Source organism: Periplaneta americana, chromosome 13, assembly GCF_040183065.1.
Source record: "Periplaneta americana isolate PAMFEO1 chromosome 13, P.americana_PAMFEO1_priV1, whole genome shotgun sequence".
In the NCBI taxonomy this organism is placed as follows: domain Eukaryota; kingdom Metazoa; phylum Arthropoda; class Insecta; order Blattodea; family Blattidae; genus Periplaneta; species Periplaneta americana.
In genome coordinates this window covers 102,466,890-102,492,804 of record NC_091129.1, presented here as the reverse complement: position 1 = coordinate 102,492,804, position 25,915 = coordinate 102,466,890, and the positions used below count along the sequence as shown (strand labels likewise).

General features: G+C 34.5%; 1 protein-coding gene across 1 annotated transcript in view; it reads left to right on the top strand.

Moving 5' to 3' along the window:
* Positions 1-25,915, top strand: part of LOC138712179 (uncharacterized) — a 98,026-nt gene that overhangs the window by 47,608 nt on the left and 24,503 nt on the right. Inside the window, exons 13-18 of the mRNA XM_069843674.1 lie at positions 8,670-8,687; positions 12,580-12,594; positions 15,258-15,287; positions 19,784-19,807; positions 21,693-21,719; positions 25,177-25,194. Of these exons, the coding sequence (XP_069699775.1) occupies positions 8,670-8,687; positions 12,580-12,594; positions 15,258-15,287; positions 19,784-19,807; positions 21,693-21,719; positions 25,177-25,194 (132 nt within the window). The remainder of the gene's footprint in view (positions 1-8,669; positions 8,688-12,579; positions 12,595-15,257; positions 15,288-19,783; positions 19,808-21,692; positions 21,720-25,176; positions 25,195-25,915) is intronic.

Genomic DNA, 25,915 nt, shown 5'->3' with positions numbered 1-25,915 from the left:
TTTATTCCTCGGAGAAGAGCAATAATATCTTTTAATGAATCGGCAAGAGATTCAGGAACAGGTTGTGAATGTGCTGAAGATGAACCGAAAGTGTTTTCGAAAGCTGATAAATTTCTCGGTCTTGGTTGTCGCAATGTAGGAAAATCGTCTTGTGTTGGTATTGGTAGATGTTTGTTTGCTGTGGAGTTTATGGTTTGTTTGTTTCTCAGTTTCTGTCGAAGCAAGTCTCGTTGTTCTTGTTGAATTGGGCACTGTCCGTAACTGGCAGTATGTGTTCCTTGGCAGTTGGCGCATTTAGCTGGGTATTGGATTCCTTTCGAGGGGCAGTCTACAAATAAATGATCGTTTCCACATTTTACGCAATGAGTTTGTAAATTGCAACGTTTTGATGTGTGTCCAAACCCCTGACATTTGTGACATTGTGTTACGTGAGGAGTTGGTCGGTAGGCTTCAATAGTTACTAAGTGGTTGTTGATGTCGTGTAATTGATAAATGCTTCTAGAAAATTCAGTGTTTGGGAGTGTTATCACCCAGATTGGAATTGGGCGTCGCTGAGTGGATCCGTCTGGTGTATGATATGGCATCGTCATTTATCGCACATGTTCTATTGCATAGCCTAGTTTTTCTAATTCTTCCTTTACAACAGCTGATTCAACAGATGCGGGGAGTCGTTTTAGTACTACTTGTAGGAGTTTGTTTTCCCGTGGTTCATGGGAATAGAATTGAGGTTTTTCATTTTGTAAGATATTATAGAGTTTGTCATAGTCAGCTCTGCACGAAGTGTAGTATTTTATGCCGTCAGATGTGTAACTAATTTTTATGGGTTGACTCAGCCTACTTTGTATTGTCCTGTTTTGTTCAAAGAAATTTCCATCTGGTAATTTTTTTACAACTATTGGTGGCATTCTAATTCTTTTAGTCGTATTATCTGGGGTAGTGGATTGCTTATTGTTGTCATCCATGGGTTCATAAGTGTGTTCTTGGTCCATTTCTTGTTCGAGAGGAGAAAATGAATTACTTAATGGTATACTTGGGTGTATATTTGACTGCCAGTGTTCGTTTGCCTCTTGGTTTAATTTTTGTTTCTTTGTGGTTTCCGTTTGTTTAGGTTCTCTCTTTGAAGAGGAAGCTGAAGAATTGTTTATTGTCGGTGTCACTGTTGATGTGATATTTGTACTTACAGTTTTGGTGCTGTTTGTTAGTGTTGTTGTTGGCGATGTTTTACTCGCAGTCACGATAGTGAATACTCCTGGTTGACTTTCAATGATGCTCAGGTTTTCCTTTGGTCGTCTGTAGACTCGTACGGGTGTAGAGGCTGTGCCGTCGACAGAATCAGATGATTGTGTAGTAGATTCGTGTTCCATGTTAACACGTTGAGTCGAATTGGCCATGTTGTGAGAACCCGCTATCGGGTTTCCACTTGTGGTGGTGATGTGCTGATATTCTGCCAACACAAGTTTTATGTTTTATAATCACTAGTAGTTTAATTCTATATATATATATATATTACACACAACAGTAGAACTAAATAACACAACACGAAAATAATTCTAATTCACTAAGTTTTCTTCAATGACTTGCTCGTAAGAATTAGCGTCAAAAAACACATCCTTTCACCAGCAGTGTCGATCGAAGAGTTGCCTCCTCCTAGTTGTGTTATAGTCTGGTTGAATGCAAGATCGTTAGATGGCAGCAGTAGAGAGCTTGCTGCACGACCAATCGGTTTCCATTTCCCGCCCATGCGTTGATTCAGAGGAGGATCTCCTCCCTAACCGTTCACAAGTTCACAAGTCGTCTATCTTGTTTATTGGTTAGAGTTTCAGTTGATATCAACCCTTCCTCTTCAATTATGTAGCATATTATAATCTTTGGTATCCGCATGGTATCTAAATTCCGTCGACACGAATGCGTCCAACGGAATATAAATTTGTTTCAACTATGGTAGGTGGCTCTGAATGAGTATAGTATAAATCTTGTGGATGTCATTTCGATGGATTGAGTTTATGCGATTAGTTGTTTGGGTCGGCGATGTTTGTATTTCCTGTTTATATCATATCTGCCAAGAGAATTTATTAGTTTGTTGTTGTTGAGTGCTGCCTTGTGATAGAGTTTATTTGTGATTTTTTGTATATATTCGGAGAGATATTCTATTCGGAGGTCATCATGAAGTTGTCGTGTACTTGTTCCCCATCCACTGCCGTGAATGGTTCTCAATATTTTGTTTTGGATAACTTGTATCTTGTTCATGACGGATTTGCTAGCATATGCCCAAGCTGGTGCTGCGTATGTTATCATACTTCGAATTAAGGCTTTATAGACATGTAATTTAGTTTTATGTTTTAATGCTGGAGTTTTAAATAGTGGATATAATTGAAGAAATCTACCCATGGTTTTTCCTGTTAACTGAGTGACATGTTGGTTCCAAATTAGTGTTTTATCCGTAGTTATTCCCAGATATCTTATTTTTGGGGTCCAGTTGATGTATGTATTGAATAATTTGAGTCGGGTCCTGGGTTGGGCTTGTCGTTTTAGAAAAATGATTGCAGAGCTTTTAAGGGGATTGATTTTAATTTTCCATCTGTAGGTCCATGTTTCATAATTATTTAAGAAGTTTTGTAGTCTATTGATTGCAAATGGTAGGTTTTCTGCGGTTGATAAAAATGCGGTGTCGTCGGCATATTGAAACGTGTGAATATATGGTTGTGTAGGGATATCTGCTGAGTAGAAGTTATTACTTGCTTTAAAACTTTGTTTCCTTCTCTGGCCGCTAGTGCGCTGTTGTCCATGTGTGTTAACTGCAGTAGAGGAGGAATGGAGTGCCTTTCCTCTACACAGACAATCTCGCATCTTTCTCACAGTTTTCTACAGCACATGAGCGCGCGTCGTTTAAAACTCGATCAACCGAGTTTTTCTTATAGCTGTGAGCTTAAAAATGATCGAATCTTCCTCGAATTTCAAGGCACATATTTTATTTGGTATTTACTTTCAAAAGAAGAAAATGTGAGGAGGACGTTCCTCCCTTCCCTCCCCCGAGGAACTGCCACTGACCGAGAGTGATGCTCTGTACTGCAACTCCGATCACTCTTCAATTCTTCAATGTTTGACACTTGGTTTGTGTACACTTATTCTTCACATAACCCCACAAAATGAAATCTAATGGTGTAACGTTGGGCAAGGGTATAGGTCCAGCACGACCAATCCACCTACCGTTGAAATGCAGATTCAAACATTCACATTGTGCCCAATGGCAAGGTGCACCATCTTGCTGCAGAATGGTGTTTGAGTGTTTCACTTGTGTAAGTAAAGACTGTTGTAACATGTGAATATAAATGTTTGCATTAATAGTAGCCTCTTACAAAGGAAATGATCCAATGAACCGATCATACATAATGACACACCGCATATTTACCTTCGACTGTCTCTTTCCATTTCACAAACAACCACACGAGGATTCTCGGATTCCCAAAACCGAATATTGTGTCTATTCTGGAGTAGTCCTATTGGCTCTCTAGTCTGAAATGTTGTTCTTACCTGAACAGTCGTATCGACTCCCGGGTACGGAGAGATATACTCCCTGAACAGTCGTAACAGCTCCTGGGTGTGGAGAGGAATACTTCCCAGAACAGAAGTATTGGCTCCCGGGTGTGGAGAGGTATTCTTCCCTGAACAGTCATATCGACTCCCGGGTGTGGAGCGGTATTTTTCCCTGAACAATTGTATCGACTCCCGGGTGTGGAGAGGTATTCTTCCCTGGACAGTCGTATCGGCTCCCAGGTGTGGAGCGGTATTCTTGTCTGAACAGTCGTATCAGCTTCCGGGTGTGGAGCGGTGTTCTCCCTGAACAATCGTATCTTCTCCCGGGTGTGGAGATGTATTCTTCCCTGAAGAGTAGTATCGGCTCCCGGGTGTGGAGAGGTATTCTTCCCTGGACAGTCGTATCGGCTCCCGGGTGTGGAGCGGTATTATTCCCTGAACAGTCGTATCGGCTTCCGGGTGTGGAGCGGTATTCTTCCCTGAATAGTCGTATCGGCTCCCGGGTGTGGAGCGGTATTCTTCCCTGAACAGTCGTATTGGCTTCCGAGTGTGGAGAGGTATTCTTCCCTGAACAGTCGTATCGGCTCTCAGGTGTGGAGCTGCATTCTTCCCAGTGGCGTATACTGGTTAAAGGGTTTGGGCTACCGCTGACCCTATTATTACACAAAATATATCTAACAATTACTTTAATTTTAATTACTATGGTAAAACTAATAATACAAAATTATTACATTATGTTATATTATAAACTTTTTCTTTTGTAATTTCCTTGGGCTACCGCCGGTAGCCCCGGTAGCCCGCAAAATATGCCCCTGATTCTTCCCTGAACGGCTCTTGTTGTGTGTTGTGAATCTGACTTTGGTAATACAGGAGACCGGACTATTGTTTCATGCGAAATTCGACCAGGAATTTAATGCTGCCCATCCTAATATAGCCTATATCATTTCATGTAAGTATTGAAGACAATTCAAGAAGATACATAGATAAAGCTACAAAGCAATAACGACAGAAAAAACTGCAGTATACTATACCATACTTGATACATGATTATATGAGATGTATGTGCAGAGAACCGAAGTATAGTAGGCCTATAATAGGAGTTTGTAAGTTCCTACACAGTCAGTATATAACCCTTCTTGGATGTGTAAATTCCAACATAGAACAGAATTGACCTAAAAGGATATGTGCAAGTTCCTTCACGACAAAAAAAAATCAGCACTTTATGCAGGCTGGGGACTGCGGACAAAATAATCTGTTTGGTGTAGTTACAATTTTTTTTTTCATGATGTGATTTCATACATTTGTATTCGTCCACTTCTGTCAACGTCGCCTTTCAATGAGGAATTCTGTTCTTATATGAAACTGCTTTTATATAATGAAATCGGGGTATTCTGTCCTCTGTGAAGTATTTATAAATTTTTTAATGTATTTCAGTTTATTTTGTCAGTGTTTGTCTTGCCTGGGCTGAATTTCAATTTGTACACTATGTTTAATGCGTGCAATGTCCACCTTTGTAATTTCATTTTCATTTTCGTATTTGCTAAACGTAAGATTTTTGAAGGCCGTTCACATAAATTTTCCACAGGTTTCGTTTGCATGCATTATTTACTATTTGTCGGTTGATTGTGTTTCTTCATTGTGGTTATAGTTAAACTCACATATTTTTAATGTTTCACCTTCGTATAAATTTATCTCGACATGTTTTCTATACAAGCGTCACGTATACATATTAGACTTGGTTATTATGATGTCGAAATGATTTAAAATTGTTCACTAAAAGTAGTTGTTTATTTTTTTCACTTATAAATCGTATATCCATGATGACCGCTGTGTTGCCTTGCTAGATTCTGATGATCAGATCACTGTGTATTGTTTTGGAAAACTGTTGTCTCAGACTAACGGTGATTTAACTGATTTATTGTTTCTTGTTGTCCAGTTGTTTCTTGTTATTGAAATCTGTTTTCTCTAACCAACTTGTTCAACGAAAATTTACCCTGCAGGTTTTACTTTCTTCTGGCTATGTAGAAACTTACACATTACCATTTATAGGAACTTTAACCTGTGTAAGAACTTGCACATCTAAGTTGGTTTATCCCTTTAACCGTGTAGGAACTTACATCTGTCTAGTATAATACACCTATAACCTGCAGAATTTTTTCAGCATTTTTCTCATGTCAGTGACTTTTTTTTGAAGTGTAGAATTATATTGAACTTTAAAAATAAAACAACACATGTCTTAGGACTCAGGAGAGTATAACTAACCAATGTTTTAATCCATCTGTAAGAAATACTCAGCAAATCTAGTCTTTCAGGTAAAGCTTCCTGTAAAGCAGATTTGAATAATTTCAAGGGAAAAATTGTTCCGGGGCCGGGTATCGATCCCAGGACCTCTGGTTGAACGTACCAGCGCTCTGCCAACTGAGCTACCCGGGAACTCCACCCGACACCGTCTCAACTTTTCCCTTTATATCCACACAACTCGCGTGGGCTGACGAAACGCCAGAGACCCACATCGAGTGCACACAAACTCTGTGTGACTTGGAATTGTGGTTTTCTGTTAACGTACACAGTGACGTATATATTATGCAAATCTAGTTTTTCAGGTAAAGCTTCCTGTAAAGCAGATTTGAATAATTTCAAGGGAAAAATTGTTCCGGGGACGGATATCGATCCTGGGATCTCTGGTTGAACATACCAGCGCTCTGCCAACTGAGCTACCCGGGAACTCCACCCGACACTATCTCAACTTTTCCCTTTATATTCACACAACTTGCGTGGGCTGACGAAACGCCAGAGACCCACATCGAGTGCACACAAACTCTGTGTGACTTGGAATTGTGGTTTTCTGTTAACGTACACAGTGACGTATATATTATGCAAATCTAGTCTTTCAGATAAAGCTTCTTGTAAAACAGATTTGAATAATTTCAAGGGAAAAATTGTTTATGAGTAGATATAAAACAAAGAAATAGCTTTATTTTGGAGATGCCGATAAGCTTAATGTTTTACAATGTCAATTTTTTATTTTCCACCTTTGCTTATCTTAATGTTTTTGGATTTATATTAACGTTTTCGATACTCAGTGTGTATCATCTTCAGATATGTATGTCAATATGTGTTGTGAGGACCTAGCCTCTTATTGTGTAGTGGGTTATTCACGTGCGTGTGACCTATCATGATTTCTTAATTTAGCTAAAATTACTATAAATGTACTTGATGCAGTGTGTGGTTGCTTGTTATGATTCTGTTAAAATTCTTTCTTTTGAAAGCACACATAGGTAAATAGGAAATTATGTTAAAACCAATATTATGACACATAAATATAAACAAGTAAAATATACACTATAAAACACTATAAAACACTGTAAACACTATGGCACTTTTATCATATTTATGATTGGCTGTGTTAGCCTGTTATGTCGTAAAATTGGGTTGTTATTACTGTTCTTGGTTAAAACACTGTCTTTCTGACGTACATTAAGAAAATACTGTAATTGAGCCCGCCATTCTAGTCTCAGCCATGCACCACACAGGAACACTCCGACATAAGCTATAATTGTAAGTATTTTCCATGCATCAGTTTTACGCGAGATAAATTTCAACTTAACAATAAAACAAAATCGTCTTAATTCAATCTATTAATACAATGTAAATTGTTGCAGACACGCACGGCTGAACTAGATATACGGACTCAACAAAAATATCTTGTATCATATACGCCTAAGTACTTACATACAGTTACAGCATCAATGATTTTCACAGTAGTCAACATGAACAACAAAATTTAAAAAACAATAAGCCTACAAAAAACTCCAACAACATACAATATCATACTACAGATAATCAGTGAAAGTGCGTCAGAAAGACAGTGTTTTAACCAAGAACAGTAATAACAACCCAATTTTACGACATAACAGGCTAACACAGCCAATCATAAATATGATAAAAGTGCCATAGTGTTTACAGTGTTTTATAGTGTATATTTTACTTGTTTATATTTATGTGTCATAATATTGGTTTTAACATAATTTCCTATTTACCTATGTGTGCTTTCAAAAGAAAGAATTTTAACAGAATCATAACAAGCAACCACACACTGCATCAAGTACATTTATAGTAATTTTAGCTAAATTAAGAAATCATGATAGGTCACACGCACGTGAATAACCCACTACACAATAAGAGGCTAGGTCTTCACAACACATATTGACATACATATCTGAAGATGATACACACTGAGTATCGAAAACGTTAATATAAATCCAAATACATTAAGATAAGCAAAGGTGGAAAATAAAAAATTGACATTGTAAAAGAAATAGCTGCTAGAGATAGCAGTTTGATATACCGATATACACAATATGCGTATATAAATAAAAAAAAATAATAAAAATTTAAAACCTTACCACGTGGTATGATAAAGTAAACGAAGTCTCATGAAGCAACCTGACAGAGTAAAAATGTTTCATTTGAAGCTATGTCGAACATAATTTTAATAGCAGGCATTTGTTTTCTTTGAATTGTATGAAAATAATATGAATGAAAACGATAACATTTTCACAGCTGTTGTATGTTTCACATTAAATTTGTGAATAAATAAACTATATTGAAACCTACTGCCACTGTTAACGGTAAAGTTGGAAGAATTAATTGGTTAAATACATCAAAATGCATACTTAATTATTTATTTGGGAAACGAAAAAGAATCAGTTTCAAATACAGTTTAATGAAATTTTAATTAGGCTATAAACTTATGAATTTATTTATATTTGAAGTGTTCACTAAAAACGTAAAAAAACTAGACTTTTGTCCCAGAATAAAAATTTTGTGTGCTGTGTGATTACAATATATTTTATTAATATCTGCGTTTGAAATATAGTATTATCACAGTCTAATATATACAGTCACGAAGCTTGAGGTAATGAAATTACTAGGAACAATGGACTGTGCCGGTAGTATTTCGCATTGTCTGTGATGAGGCGATAGTAGCGATCCTAGTGGTTAGCAACTATCTACGGATGTATATTCCCTACATATTGAGCTCCGGGACTGTATATACTAGACTGTGGTATTATGTTGTCTTCATAAAATCTTCAAGTTTTGAACGGAGACTAATATATTTATTTCTTTTACAGTTGATATAACCCTCATAGGTAATGTATTAGTAACTCCTTAATGTATCTATTACACTATTATGATATTCTTGTGTTAAACAATCAGTTGCTGTAAGTGTTTCAGGATCAAATGGGACAATATTCTATAACATTAAACTATATATATTTGGGAAAGTATTCTACCTTGGAAGTATTTATATTTTTCATAAACCGAAATTTTTATATTTCAATGAAACTGAAATGAAATAACTTTTAAATATGCCGGGTCAATAGATTTTTAAGATTTTATTATCTTCATTACTTTCTTAGGACAAAAACTCTTTTCTTTTTAAAACACACTTGTTCAAGCCTAGTTTTTCTAGGAAAAGTGTATTATAGTAATTCTATATGATAGTAGTGTTTAGTTTGTCATTATAGGAAACAGGATAGAAAATGAGATACTGAAAAATCTAAAACATATTGTAAACATAGAAATCAGATATCTTTTGTTTGTATTTCATTCTATTGTCCACTTATTTCAATAAGTGCTAACTCATAACTTAGTCCTATCACGGTCGTGGAACTATTAATCGTTAAAACGAATGTTCATGTGGAAGTTAAACAAGGGAAATCTGCTTAAGATACAATGTTTCGAAGTATTGCTGTGTGCTAATATTTTTCAATTTTGTTAAATATTTTATAAAAATAAGGATTTGATAAAATTGGTTCAGACAAATTTGTTTGTTTTTATGCGTAAAGTCAGAACCTGATGAAAAATGTTTGAGTTAAAATCAAGTTGACCTTAAAATGACGTTGATTACCTACATTAAATAATGTCATTGTTTTCCCCTTGAAATGACCGAACCACTTTATTCTAAGGTATTTAACAAAATTTTTGATGTTTTATTATGTTTGAAATGTGAGGTCCACTACTACATGGGAGAAATTTATGACATATGATAGCTACATTATATATAGTATTATGTATGATTCTATTAAGTTCACTATTTGTTTTGAGTCTTTTGGTTCTTTTGTCTATACATACATACATACATACATACATACATACATACATACATACATACATACATACATACATACATACATACATACATACATACATACATACATACATACATACGTATACTCTTTTTCTTAAAATTCTCATTTAAAATCATTACTTTTTGTTTTATAAATTATTATTTTATGGCCCAGGTTTCGCGAATACAGGTTGGTACTGTTCTTATGACTGATGTTTAAATTATGATCTTTGCTTGTTCGGAAAATTTGCTTTTAAACAATGAGAGATTTGCATAATATTCTTTATTTCCTAGGACTATTCTGTTATAGGTAATATTGCTCGATTATCAACGTCTGATAGTCGATATATATTAGGGTTTATTTCATCTTGAGGAATTATATATGAATCAAATTCAACTTTTGCAAAATCTGAATATTCATAACTTCAATACTATTAATGTTTTAGTTCATATTTATTGTGCTTTTTTCATTTACTATACCGAGTGGTAACTTGGAACACGCACCATAGGGATTTCAATGCAAAATTTATATCTTGTTATATTAGCTCCCCTAATTATTATAGAAGGAAATATGATTAAAGTTTTTTTGTAGAGAAAAAAATTCTGAATACACTTGTTTTATTAAACAAATATTTTGATTATGAATGAGTTTGGAATTATTTAAAATTAAAAAGTAGCCTAATTATAACCATCTAGAATGAAAACTTAATTACAATAGATCATGGAAAACTGATATTTGTATTCAAAACAAAAGATCAAAGATCCAACCAGTTATGATAAAATTTAAAGGGAAAACGAATGTGACATCAATGTGAATTCATTTTTCACAGATTAACAATGAAAATATAAATGTTTACATTGTTTCATTATAAATTAGTAAATTACAATAAATGTTCAAATAGACCTCCATTTGCTGCTAAAAGGTAACCAAGCCTATTATAAAATTCTCGTCTGAAATTTGCTAGCTGCATGTTTGATGTCTTGTTGCATTCTCTATGTGCCCTGTTTCCAGTATAACAGCTCATGTATATTCTAAGCGCTTTATCAGGGCGATCTCAAGACGGAAACCATTGTAGGTGCTGCCACGAGATTGAATCTATTGCGCACGTCTTAAGGGGTTTGCCCTTTTAGTAAGACATTGAGAAATACCCGCCATCACAATATAAGATCAATTTGCTGACGCCTTAAGGGTATATGTACGTGAACGACCACAAATATTATCAGAAAATGCAGGCTCTAAATTTCTAAAATTTTATAAGAAAACGAACTCACAATTGGACAAAAATTACAAAGTACCGAAACAAGACTTATTAGAACTTAATTATCTTATAAAAGTATAAAAAAGGTTACTAATAATATTTTTCAAATCAGTTTTATCAGAGTATGAAAAAAAAACAAAAAAAATTCTACAGTTACATCACTTGGTAACCATAACATTGTTATGGTCTCTCTGACATCTTTAATATTTTTCCTGCATGTAATAAACAATTATTTATGAAAAGCAGACTACTCTCAGACATGTAGAGTTGTTTATTTTAATACAATTAATTTTTTATTTGTCCTATATAAAATAAATTAAAATTTACATAATGTTTTGTGACCTAATTTTTCTATTTTCAAAGAAAGGGACATTATTGTAGTCTACCTTTTGCATAAATGCATGTTAAATCAGTGTACAAATTTTCAGAATTCTATCTCTAATGGTTGTGGAGTTATGAAATAATATGTGTGAAAATTTAAAAATTTTGGAAAATTTAATTTAAAGGAAAAAGTGAATTCTTAAAAATATTTTTGGTAACCTTTTTTATACCTTTATCAGATATTTAAGCTCTAATAAGTCTTGTTTTGGTACCTTGTAATTTTTGTCCAATTGTGAGTTCATTTCCATATAAAATTTTAGAAATTTAGACCCTGCATTTTCTGAGAATATATTTTGTGGTCGTTGACGTACATATAGCCTTAAGAGAAAAACAATACCTTGTGTATGAAGAAGTAAATGGGAATTCACAAGATGGGTCTTGCAGAAGAATAGATATGATCGCTATTTCACCTGACAAATCATCTACAGAGTATATAATTGACCCCACAATAAGATCAGAGACTACTGACAATCAACCAAATTGAAGTTCATAATGAGAAATGCTTGTTCATACATTTCTCTCTTGTATTGTACACTTTGTCTTTTGGCAGCCACTAGTTAGTGAAAGTCGAATAAATGTTATTCTTAATAAAAAAAAATGAACTTTTTCTTTCATGGAATATATTTTCTCAGATTAACAAATGAATCATAAACAACAATATCTTTGCATTCAATTGTTTTTACTAATTCGTGGTCAATTATGATTAGCATGCATTAAAAATTAGTGTAGTTTCTGTGGAGGGAGTATTTTGTATATTTTTTTAGATTTTTTTTATCCCCAGCCAAAAATTGTTTCTAAGAGTATGATTGGATGCAGAATTTTTTTCTCTACAAAAAACTTGAACGGCATTTTTTTTCTGTAATAATTAGCTAATATAACAAAATATAAATGTTAGCATTGAAATTCCTATGGTGCTTGTTCCAAGTCACCATACTGTATAACCAAGGTAATTAAAAGAGGCAATATGTTTTATTTGTATTCCGTTAACATTTACATCTTCTATACTCTTAGTATTCTTAGTGAATTTCATGTTTTGTTTTATTTCAATTAATCATTAGTCCATATTGTGCTCTCCTTTCTTTGAATAGATGAAATGAAATTATTTAAGAAGATAGTTTTTGCTTTTAACTTAAGTTAATACTGAAAATTATGTCCTATGTTTATTATTATTCATTTTATAATGTCAAACTTTTGTGTCAGTATCTTAGAATTAATACATTTTGATGAAATATTATATATAATTTATTAATGAATGCTGATTTTTAATTCCAGGTGCGAAAAATATCCGTAAGTTACCATTTTTATTTCTTCATTATATGATTTATATACGAGGAGGTAGAATTGTTTTAATTATAATACTCAGACAATTGTAAAAGAATTTAAACGTAGCTTGCTTCGCTGAAAGTTAATATCCTAGACTCCTACAGTACAAATTTTAAAATAGTCTGGTCATAAACTTGGATATGTCTTACCAGTCAAGGCTTGTTCTTTTCAATTCACAGTATGCTCTATCTAATGTGTTAAGAATAACTTAGGTATCTAATTAAATAGAAAAAAAAAAACTCCCAGCTCGTCGTAACAATAACAAACCTCTGCATTCTCATGAAAACGACCGACCGAAGCTCACCGACTGGTCTTTCTACTGTGGAGAAGGCAGTCGGAAAATGATTCTCTCAAGCGCATGCAGTCGAGAATTTATAACCGATCCGTTGAGTCGTTCACTCGGTCGGTCGCGAGCGCTCGAGGTTGTACCAGAGTCTAGTATATACAGTCACGAAGCTCAATACGTAGTAAATATGCATCCATAGATAGTTGCTGACCACTAGGATCGCTACTATCGCCTCATTACAGACAATGCGAAATAGTACCAGCACAGTCTGTTGTTCCTAGCACCCTCACAACTCAAGCTTTGTGATTGTATATACTAGATTGTGGTTGTAATACAATTACATCACCTTTTAATGCCTGACACTCAAAACAGCCTGCATAAGAAGGTTACCATTTTGTTTTTATTTCAAGTAGCACGAAATGCAGAAAGTATTTGAACATTTAAATAAGGAAACATAATCTTTAAACAACACAATTCGTTAAATGAAATAATGCTTTATGTTAATAATGTTATTGAGCATCATTCTTGTCAAAATCATATCAGTAATGAAAATATTTAATGTAGCTTATTTCACAATTTATGTAACTGCATAAAAAGAATAGAGATTTTGTGATGCGTCCCAAATTTCTTCTAAAGCAGACATTACCTATTTTAATCATAGTATTTAATAAAAAATAAACCAAATATACATGCTAACTTTTTCTTAAAATTTTTACAGTAGTGTATATTAAGATATGCCTAATCGCAGACAATGACATTGAAGCTACTTATAATAAGGTGAATGCAGATTCTATTATTTCACACCCAAAGACCATATCACAAAATATGGATGGAGCAAACGAAATTCGTGCTGAAATTATTCCAAAATTAAAAGAATCAATGGATAAATCGCCATTTGGCTTTAAGATCAATAAGTTTTATTCAACCTTACCTGCAATTTCCTCCTTGGTTGCTTTAATGTATTTACTTTTCTCCTGTGGCATTACGAATACAATGCTATTACAAAATATTATAAACTGTTCCGTTCAACTAGATAATAGAAAGTAATATATTTTTATCTTTTTTTAGTGCTGCTTTATACTTTATATTTATATTGTCATAGGAAACCTAGTTTATTAAAATTGTACTTTAATTGATTTATTAGTTAATATTTAAATATTTTATTAGGTTTTTAATTGAATCTGATAGCCTGTATACCTACTAGGTTCACTAATCAGGTGATAGGGCATCAGGCAGTTTGACATTTCCATATCGCATACTGTAAACATATCGAACGAAGACAGTTTTCAACCTATGTTACGCTTCAAACGACCGAAACCTACTGGTCGACCGTGAGCTTCGGGTATATTGCTTTCTGTAGAGTCAGTACACGCGGCAGCCATCCCGCTGCAGCGACCAACCGAACGAATATCATGACACTCGAGTGGTTGATTTTATTGGAATGCAGAGCTCTAAACAATAAGTATGCCAATATGAAATAATACAACAACGGAAATAGCTAATATTTCCTTATAAAACCACCAAAATAAATATGTTCGAGCAGATATAAATAGTGGTGGAGAAATGGTCAAAACAATATTTTAGTTCGTCACAGAGTTTAGTTCAATCTGAAAAAAAATTGCGTCTTTTATTTCATATTATAAGAGCTCCATATTCGGTATCATATGTGTACTCTGATAGTCTATTCAATTAAAAATTGTCTGTTAGCTCTTGTTTCTCTCTCCACTTAAATCCAAGTTTGTAAATGTTTTCTCGTAGTATGAATACCGTCGAAATTAACAGACGATTTTATTAGCGTGGATTCTTTCAGGGTCGGCCGTATATTTAGAAATGCACTGTATGACAGTGATCCGTAAAAATGGATGGACATTTTGACAGAACAAATTGAACTTACTAATCTGGATTGAACTGTGCAAATCTAGCTTTCAGGTGAAGCTCCCTGTGAAGCAGACTTGAATAATTTCAATGGAAAAATTATTCCGGGGCCAGGTATCGATCCCGGAGCTTTGGTTTAGCGCACCAAAGCTCTACCGACTGAGCTACCCAGGAACTTCACCCGACACCGTCTCAATTTTTTCCCTTTATCCTGTGCAGCAAATAGACAAACAAACAAACAAATAATAATAACAATTATTTTAATTCATTGTTAATTGTCTAACATCTATTAATGCAAGGAAAAATTATGAAAACTGAAAACTAATGAACGTAATATATATTCTGAAATAATGGTGGAAAGGACCCAAGACGACCTTGTAGACTACGATCTTGACACTAAATTTCACATTTAATCATGTAATATTACTGAATTTTATTGAAAATCTTGCAAATCTCTCTCTTTCAGACTACCTAGGACCCGGTGTCGCAATAATATGTAAGCCATAAAGTTTAAAATATTAATATTGATAGATTAATAGTACATTATGCAACGAGCCTATAATGATAGTAATTAAGAAGTGAGTATGGATGTTTATGAAACGAGCGCAAGCGAGTTTCATAATTTTCATACGAGCTTCTTAATTACCATTATAGGCGAGTTTCATACGTCTTTTTATGCTCGACCATATTCCTAACTTGAAATTATTCAGATATATACATTTTATTTGTATCTGACAAGATCGGAAGTGACCTTGTTCTAGGTCGTGAATTGTGAGATGTGCGCAGACGCGAAAGTATTGATTTTTTTCCGAGGAACAATAATGTCATTGACCTTGATGTAATCCCGTTAAACTTGATATAACCTTGATTATTGAATTCGACATTGAAAAACGAGATGACAAATTGAATTTATTTGAATAATATTTACAATTAACGCTAATTATTATAGTAACAGAACATAACCTTCTGCGACAGTATTGGATTTCCAGCCTCCGTGACTTTTCGCTAATTCTCTTTCGATTGCATATCCGAGAATAATCGATACTTGCGGTTTTATAACGGTACAAAGCTGACTTGTCATTGGCTGAACACCTGTAAGCTGAGTTGTCATTGGCTGAACACCTGTAAGCTGAGTTGTCATTGGCTGAACACCTGTACTTTAATGAGTAGGTGTACTTTAATGATATGCATTAAAGGACTGCTACCAGGTGTATAATTACTACATTTCGGCATGGTCGAGCATAAAAGTTCATACTCAATTTCTAGATGGGATTGTAAAGTGTTTGTCATAGCTAGACTTAGATAAGTTATATCTTAATTAAACATGCACGTTTTGGGGTAATTAGACAACATAAAAATGTATGTTTACACTTTAGTATTTCTTTTTCACATTTCATAAATAAGAAACGTTTTGTTAATTACAGTGCTAACAGTATATAATAAGGTAAATGAAACGTTTTGACATTAATTGATTCAATAACGCCTTTCGCAATCGTTTTTATGAAGTGATAACACAGAGCTGTCTCTCATCTAGTCCAGATTCGGAAAACATGTAATATATTTTTTATTCTTTAAATTTATTCTTAATAGCTATTAATTAAATAGATCCTATGATCCTTTATTAATTAGTCATTAATCTATTGAAATGGTAAAAAATAAAGTGCATGTTCTCTCGTCTGAAATAGATCGAATACAGCTAAGCGTTACCACTTCATAAAAATGAACGTGAAATACGTATTTAAATTGGACAGAAGTCTTTCTTTCTTGTGGAAAATAACATACTTTATTCCTTCTTTTAATGAAGCAAATTCTTTCATTGTGCAACAAAATAGGCATATATGAAGGGTTCAGAGCCATAGTGAGCCAAGCGCCATTTATTACAAACGGAAAAAGCGAGGATTAAATTTAAGTGAATACCATAGTTTAATAATGAAGACTAACATATCATTTAGTTTGAATGCGTATACTTTATATTACTTGCTATATGTTTCCATTGAATTATGGTGACTATTTCGTTTATATGACGTCATTCCATTTTCGACCAATGAAGTGTAATTGAATTTTGAATTCCAACCAATCACAGTGACACTTTGCGATAATTTTTGCAGCTAGATTTATCGCTATCAATTTATCGCATGGTCGTTCTTTTGTTTAGTCGTTGTCGCCAACTGTTTTCCCGTAAATTTATGATCATGAATACATTAAGATGCAACTACACGGTTAAACTTTTCATTCATCTTTAAAGCAATGAATGCAAGATTGATATTTAATATTAATTAATATATTTACGCAGTGAAGACGATGTTCAAAACGGCGCACCATGTAGACACAAAATCTTCATGCATCTTAATTGAACGTACCTTTTAAACTTGATTCTTTCAATATTCTTCCCAGATTGCACGCATACGCGATTGGAATATTGAACTGTGTAGATGTAGCTTTAGTTCCGTTACATATTACAGCGAGAATGCGTTTGTAGAACTATAAAAAATGCCTTCCTGTAGCACGAGTAACGGTCGAAATAAGGCACAGTTGACATTGGTCCTGCTCCCACAGGTACGAGTAACTTAACCTATAATTGTAGCCTATAAAATTTGTATTTTGTGAATGAAATTAAAGAATTAATAGAAAGTCAGATGTTCAGATTTATGTAACATCATCGCATATCAAACACAAAGACCTTTTACAGTAATATATATATATATATATATATATATATATATATATATATATATATGGCTTCACTGTGTAGCAACATGTCTCGTTGTGAATACATAAGCATTCATATATAGCTGCCCCCACACAGTTCTTAGTTTCTCGGTGTAGTATGTAATGTAACGATGAAGTACTAAATAAAGTACGAAATTCTACTTCCACATCTTCATCTTCTAATTCCATGTCCATTGTAGGCTATCTGAAAAAAATATATTCCTTCATTCAGATTTGATAACTGCATTTTCAACAATTCTTCATTTAATTAATGTATTAATCAGGTTACCGTAATTATATTATAAGATTTTAAATTATATTATGATTTCAGCAGATAATGAAAATGTATTTATATTATAATAATAAGAGAAAACTGCTGTACATGTAATTAACATAGTTAAACCTGTATTTCGCTTTTCCCAATTGGCATTACTGAATAATAACATCGAATTTCTTTATTGCAGTAATCGATATTCATCTATTTCAACTTCACAATGTCTGAATAGGTTAAGTATTCGTAAATATACTAGTAATATACGTTACAAGAGCGGTATGTTGACGTTTTCATGTTCGAGGAAAAGATTGAAAAAGCGAAACGTAGTTGAGCTTTTTTAATTTCCGAGAACATGAAAACAAACATACCGCTCGTGTATCGTACATTATTTTGTGCGAAGATCGTTTATTACATACCTGAAAGACGACTTTCTAATTAGTTGCAATGAAATCTCCATGTTGGTTTCTGTTTAATGACGGCAACTTCGGAACACCAAAATATCTTTCTTCAACATTGTTGCTATAAAATGTTTTCTGTGTTTACTATACTCCAGCAGGCCGTGATATATGTCTGTCTTTTTTTCCCCCAGTCTATAAATGCGAACTTAAAACAAACGGTAAGGTTATGTAATGATTTATTTTTCATTTTAATATTTTAACAATATTATTTATATAACATATTGCAGTAATAACATCGGCATCTGGAATCTTGCTGATTTTTTCACGGCTTCCTTAATGTTACTTGTATCAGGAAAGCAATAAGTTTCGTGGAGTAGTAGACTTTACTTAATTTTTGCAAATATTTAAAAACAATAATTAACATTGCAATTTAGGTGAAATTGCAGTGGTAAGTTTCCAATTTATAATTATTACTATGTTAAACGTCTCTAAAAATAATATGTTAAAAGCCTAAAGCAGTAAAATGAATGTCGCGCTTAAGCGGTAAGAAGAGGGAAATTGTTATGTGTGTTACTTTGGGAATACTGAATGTGGTATTTCACACTTACCGCGTATTGGTTCTGTGCGGAAAACAAGCAAATACGCACGATCTCGCACAAAATTATTAACATTTTGTGATCGAATTTTAGGGATATATTATTTATATTTTTATTTTATTCACGAAATAGTCCTAATAAATGTCACTCGAGGTCTGAGATTTCCCAAATCCCTTGTTTTCTACGATTTTATTAAATGGCGCTTGGCCCACTATGGTTCTGAACCCTTCATATGAGCAAGGCGGATGGCCTGCCGATTCAAGGAGACAGTGTTTCTGTCAATACTGAAGAAAAATAATGCTAAGAAATATAACAAATTCAGGACTATCATTCTAATATCGCATTCGGCGAAGATTCTCCTGCGAATACCGAATCGACGTTTACATTCTAAAATGGAAAGAGAATTGAAAAGAGAGCAGTTTGGCTTCAGGAAAGGAAAAGGTACGAGAGTTGCAATTGGATTCCTGCGAACAATCGGCGATAACTAAAAAGTAATGATATGCTAAGTAGGCCTAATGGATAAGCAATAATTCATTACGGGGTTATGAAGGAATGAAATGTAACACAAAAATAATTCCCATATTTGAGAAAGTTAATTAAATAAAAATATAAAAGAAAACAAGGATGTTGTTTCAAGTATGAACTTTTATTCGTATTTTGAAAAAGCATAGGAATAACTTTAGCTACGATCACTTAAAATTCTTCGGACGAAACTTTGTCACTAACATTTTCGTCTCCATTTTTATGCAGAATTCACATGAACAAAATAGACTTTTTAAAACATTCTTTCGAAATTTCTGCATGTCCATTTAAGACTTTCCTTATGATTTTGAATTAACATTTAACAAGCATTTTATGGTGTACTTTTTAATGTATATTCTCTCTGTATATTTTATTTTATGCTAGTGTTCAGCATATTTAAAAATTGACTAGCTGTAAATAATAGACAGCAGGAAAACAGAAATTAGTGGTTATATAGAAGTAGCTAATAAAAAAAACATCTGTTCCTTTCCAGATCCTCCAGACATTATTGACTTGTGTAAGTATACAAATCAAAAGTATACTCGTTGGAAAAGATGACAGGCAGAATTAAAAATTTAATAAGAAATGTAATCAATATTGTAATGAGGTAGTTTTCTAAACATTATATACTAGGTAGTACACTTAAAAATGTACAGCTCTTTTATTGCCCTTGTAACATTTTCATTGTACAAAATAAAATGAGAAGTTATTGCGAAGATGTAAGAAACATAGTTTAAGTTTTACATATAGTGTTTCAAAATTCAGTACACAAACTGGGAGTGGTAGCTGGAAAGGCGAAGGCAAACTTTTTTTTTACTGAAAATATGGGGTCGAAGTTGAATTTGTCAGCGTAGTGTCTGAAGGTGAGCAACCAATACTAGCGCTGTTTTCCTTGACAGTCAACAATCTATTGTACAGCCAGTGTCAGCGTTTCAGGCCCGTATCCTTGAGTGAAAAGCCAGTCAATAAGCACTTGTTGCAGCTGAGAACTGTACCACCCAACACTGATTCCATCAAAGGCAAGACATTCGTACTTTGCGTTTCTGGGGTGTGTCCTTGAATACATTATCCAGTCAGTGGCATGTTGCCACTTCGGCTGAGATTGGTACCAGATGTGACGTGAACAATTTGCCAGTCACAGTAGTTGTCAGCTTTCACACCCAAAGACTCTGGCAAAGATAAGATAGACTCGCTCTCAACGTTCCCATTACTTATTTCACACGCCAGAAACGGTGGATTTGGTTATAAGCTTATGTCTCCATCAACACTTAGTTATGTCTTCCTGCCACGGCGCATGAATGGTGACATCTATCTCCACTTTCTTCAAGAAACACTCCCTCACTTGATTGAGAATGTGCATTTACTAGTAAGACGATTCATGTGGTATCTGCACGATGGGTGTTCAGCACATTGACACATTAATATTCATAATTATTTTTTGAATATCACTTTCCCTAATCGATGGATTAGTCGTGCTGGACCGGATGCTTGGCCACCAAGATCATGAGATAAGTCAACGGCGAGGAGGATCTCGATCACAGGATCATTGCAACTGCATCAACAATCCGTAACACTCTAGGGATGTTGGAAAAAGTGAGACTATCCACGGTGCACTGCTATGAGCTCTACAGGTGAATGAAGGATACTTTGAACGATTGTTGAAATGTTTAGAAATATTCAAGATCTACTGTTTTTTTTGTCAGTTTACTAGTATTATTTCATCATCGCGTAGAGGAATAACGAGTCGACGACACCATGTTGTCTGACAAAAAAATGTTTGCCTTTGCCTAACTACTCATTCCAGATTTTGTATTTGGATTATGAAACACACAGTATAATGAAAATTACAATGTCCCATATTCTTATGTATAATTTTATGTGTGTATTTCAGAGGAAAGGTGAACAATAAATATTTACTATCCATGTCCTCAATAATCCCGCCTTCCGAACCTAATGTCAGGTTGTAAAAAAATATACTGTCATGATACTGAATAATCGTACTTGTTAAATATTTTATTAGAATTTTTCTACAATACAGTAGTTATCCTTCACCCAAAGAAATTTTTCCCCTCCACAAATATCTATCCCCAGCAGCTTCAATTAGATATCTTCTAGTCATACTCTTTCTGATGCCATCCACCCATTGTTATCTTGGTTTGCCTCTTTTCCTCCTTCCCTCCGCAGTTCACTCCAGCATCATCTTCGGCAATCTTCCATTTTTCATCCCTTTCACATATTTTCTTTCTTCAATTCCACAATAACGTTCTTTCCTATCTCAATTTATCTAATTCTTTGATTTCTAATTTTTTATCTCCTTGATTTTCTTGTTGCTCTTTGCCAAAAGTCCACTTCTGTAGCCAGTAATTTGTTTTTTGTTTCATAATTTTTTTTTTATATTTCAGCCTCTAAATATAATACAGATCTGGATGGTAAGAATACATTTATACTAATGACTACAGGTCGGATTTTTAGGTACTAAATTAACATTCTAATTCGAACTAGCTATAGTTATAAACGAGCAAGCAATATCCTTCTTCGGCGTGAATAATGTCACTGTGTTTGAACGTACAGTGCGTCTAGAGATAGAGTGGACAGTATCTTGCAGTAGGTGCGGCAACTACGGCAACTCTCGCCCAGTCTAACGCCGTTCGCCGCCGCCACGGTCCACTCTATCTTTAGACGCACTGGAGTAGCCAACTGTAATGAAAGGCGCGAACTTCGTGTTCATTGTATAATGTACGAAGTTCGCGCCATCATTAATCAAACAGCGGATTTTGGGTCCTACATTGTGACAAAACGTCACGTCTTATGAAGGGAGAGTAACAATGAGTTCATTGACGTTCCTGCAACTGACGTACACCTAACGATCAGTATCGGGACTGAAATTCTACTGACTGCTCATTACAATTGGCTGTAGCATTCTTTGTCGATGGCTTTTTTTCTCTCTATGAGGATGGGAGGTGAACACCCCTGTGCACCGCGACCTGAGGTCTATTGTGCGCCCCTGGGATGAGTTGCAAGCCCACCGACCCCACCTATGCCGAACCGACGTAACTGCTAACACCCTGACGATCAGTCCCGCCATCTTCCAAACCCATGTACCATTCCACGCCAACAGCCTCCCAAATTTCCCCCCTCAAACGGTCTGAGGTGTAAGCCCCCTCTTCCGTCGAGAGGGGAGTGGGTTCGCTGCTACCATGCTTGACATATCCACGGAGGCCGGCCGAGAGAGTCAGCGGCTTCGAAGGGCCGCCGCAGGCGCGATCTGAAAACCAAGTAAGACAACCAAAATGATAAGGAAAGGATGATAGGGGAGGGAAGGAAGTAGCGAGAATGAATGGGGTTCCATACGCCTGATAAAGTTACTTGATATTCATTCATAGGAGTGAAGAGAAAACCCCAAAAAAGCTCACCCAGGCAACTCGTCCCAAACGGGGAACCGAATCCCGGGTCGCTGGGTTCGGGAGCAAAGACACTACCACGAGACCACAGTGGTGGACTGTCGATGGCTTAAATAGGTGGTGCTTGCAACTTTCTACGTAGCCTAATATATAAAAATAAATATTTCAGGTCGTATGTGTATCATTCTGCTTAACCATCACTTCTAGTGAGCGCACTTCACTAGATGCGTTCTCCAGTCTTTGTGAACCAGCCCTTTTATTTTAGATTTCCGTGTGTTGTGAACAGGGTTTCAAAATCATTCAACTTACAGCATATCCATTCAGGTATACTTGGTGTCATTTTAAATATTTACTACCTAAAAATCCGATCCTTACTAATGACTAATTTGTAGTTTCATTATCAGAATTCAATATTATGGAATCAGTAGGAGGCAATATTAATATAATTACCTCTAATTAAAGTTTTATTATGTTCCAAGTATTATTTTATACAGTACATATGATGGGAGATAACCTTAAAGGAATTATTGTTGTAATTACCTATGAAATAAATTTGTTACTTACAACTACTAATATATTTGCGTTTGATAGCACTCACGTTACATTATTTCAAGCGGGGAGATACAGTTTTAGACAGTTTGAAATATGAGGAGAATTATTTTTTTCATCAGCAACCAAAGATCTCTTGCCTTACAAGTTGATATACTTAATATACACTAGCTGTATAACTGAAAACTATTTTCACATTTATTTAAAGTGTTATTGTTGCCGGAAATTATATTTGCAAAATAGTGGTAGGTTTGTGTGTATTTAAAGTACATATCTCAGATAATTTCAAGAAATATCAATATTTTCATCAATTTTATTTATACGAGTATTTACTTCATAAAATATCACATAAACCAGTGGTCGTCAGCACTCGCTATGCCGTCCCGTGTGCACTGTCGTGCAACAGGGAGAGATAGAACATACGCGCTTTCAGCTACGAGAGCACTATAGTGCACTGCGTTTTCCGCGGGTAAGAGAGGCTAGCCCCAGCGTGCTCTGTGCTGACGACCCCTGATATAAACAATCCTCAGCAAAATCTTTGAAATACCTGAAATAGGAAAAAAAAATGTTTTTTTTTTCTTTTTTTTTTCAGTTCATAATAAAGTGACAATTCTTTTATTTTTATGGCAAAATATAGGCCTACTTCCTTTATGTCTTATTTATACATTATAGTAGTTTTACTTCCTGGATACGAGATATATAGGGGCGAGTCGGGTAGTATCGGACAGTGCGTTTCTTTCATCTACCACCATATGGTAGTACCTGAATGACATGGTTACGTTTCTCTATGCGACATCACAGAAACGTAACCATGTCAATCAGGTACTATCATCGTGTGGTAGATGAAAGATATTACCCGCTTCCGATACTACCCGACTCTCCCCTAAGGAAGTACATTACGCCCAAGCGGGCATTAGGGATTTATAATATGCTTATAAATTTGCCTGGTTACACGCTATTGCACTAGAGTAATGTTTTCAATTTACACAACTTCTGAAACTGAACAAAATACAAAATACAGAAAAGAACAAATGACGATCGCAAAGTATGTTTCATAGTACTATCGTAAAGAATTTGCAGTTTGAAATGTTGGCAAACAAAGAAACAAATGTTAGAGACGGATAAAAACTGAAGAAAGTATATAAAGATTAGAAGAAATAAACTACTCCACTACAATAAAATATGTATTAATTGTCTTACTAAAATTCTATTTCACTAATGTTAGCTTCACCAAAACGTTTGAACAGAGCCGCCATTTTCAGTAAAATATATATGCGGGGAACAAATGACGATCGCAAAACAGCGTGTTTTATAATACTGTAAAGAATTTGCAGTTTGAAATGTTGGCAAACAAAGAAACAAATGCTAGGAAAGTGATAAAAACAAAAAAAAGCTAGGAAAGTGATAAAATTGTAGCGATAAACAGCCATGATTAGTTGAAACACTTCCTTCGTACCGTTTTATTGGTCAAAAGTAGTATGACGTAGTAAAAGTACTGTATAATCAACATAATACCCTTATACATAAATAACAATTATTAACTGCACAAGTTACATCCAATTATTCAGATAAAAAATGTTCACAAATAATATGAAGTGCACTTGTATGAAAAATTTCATTGCAATTTCTAACAATTTTTTAGTTATTAGGGAAAAGTTATTGATAAATAAATGTTACAGAAAATGAGCAATTAGGCTAATAAACAATTAAATATACCGAATGAGTGAAGAAGCCTTAAGCGAAGGAACCACATATCTTTTACTATAACTCCTAAAAAAAGCAGATATTCGAATAATTATTTCACAGATAGGAGGAGAAAAAAAAAACACATCGCATTTTTCAATGTTTAAACCTGTACCTCACCTATTAAAGGCTCTATTTTATTTAGCGCTTAAATTATATCACAGTTTTCATATTGCCACTTTTTCTGTTTCAGAAGCCGTGCAGAGTGCAAGTAAGGCATGATAAGGATAAGTGAACAACATGTTTCATTTCATTAGGTTTAAAATATAATGTCTAAGACCCACATTACTTACATTACTTACCTCTTAAAATTGTTTTCTAATATCAGGCTTTTCAGAATGTAATTTATAAGGAGGACGAGGGAAATTTTATGCTTTCTATTCAAACACTACATATCCCAGGCAGGATGATAATTTCTCTGTCCTGTGCCTTTTCTTGGAGCAGAATTTAATATAGAAGATTATTAATGAAATATGAACTGCACTTTAGGGATCAGTTCTATTTATAGGTCACTTTGAGCAAAGTATGTAATTTTATTATTTGTAAAATCCTTACGTAGTACTGTGAACCAGGCTTATAATTTGTTTGCGTCGTAATATAAACAGTGGGGGACACACTAAGAGATGCGAGGGTCCTTTGTAACATGAAGTACGAGGAGAGGGGTAGGATAGGTCAGGTCTAGTGACATCAACTGTCAATGAGTAGGTCAACGAAAGTACATTCAAAAGAATAATTAGTTGCCCGTATTGTGAACGGTGCTGCACTCATCAGCCGTGCCGAGCTACGAAATTCTATGCGCGCAATTCACATCCGAGCGGCCAAGTGCGTTGAAGTGAGAAAAGGAGTATTTGAGAACCTGCTTCGAAACTGAGATATGTTTATTATCTGTTTAATAATAATAATAATAATAATAATAATAATAATAATAATAA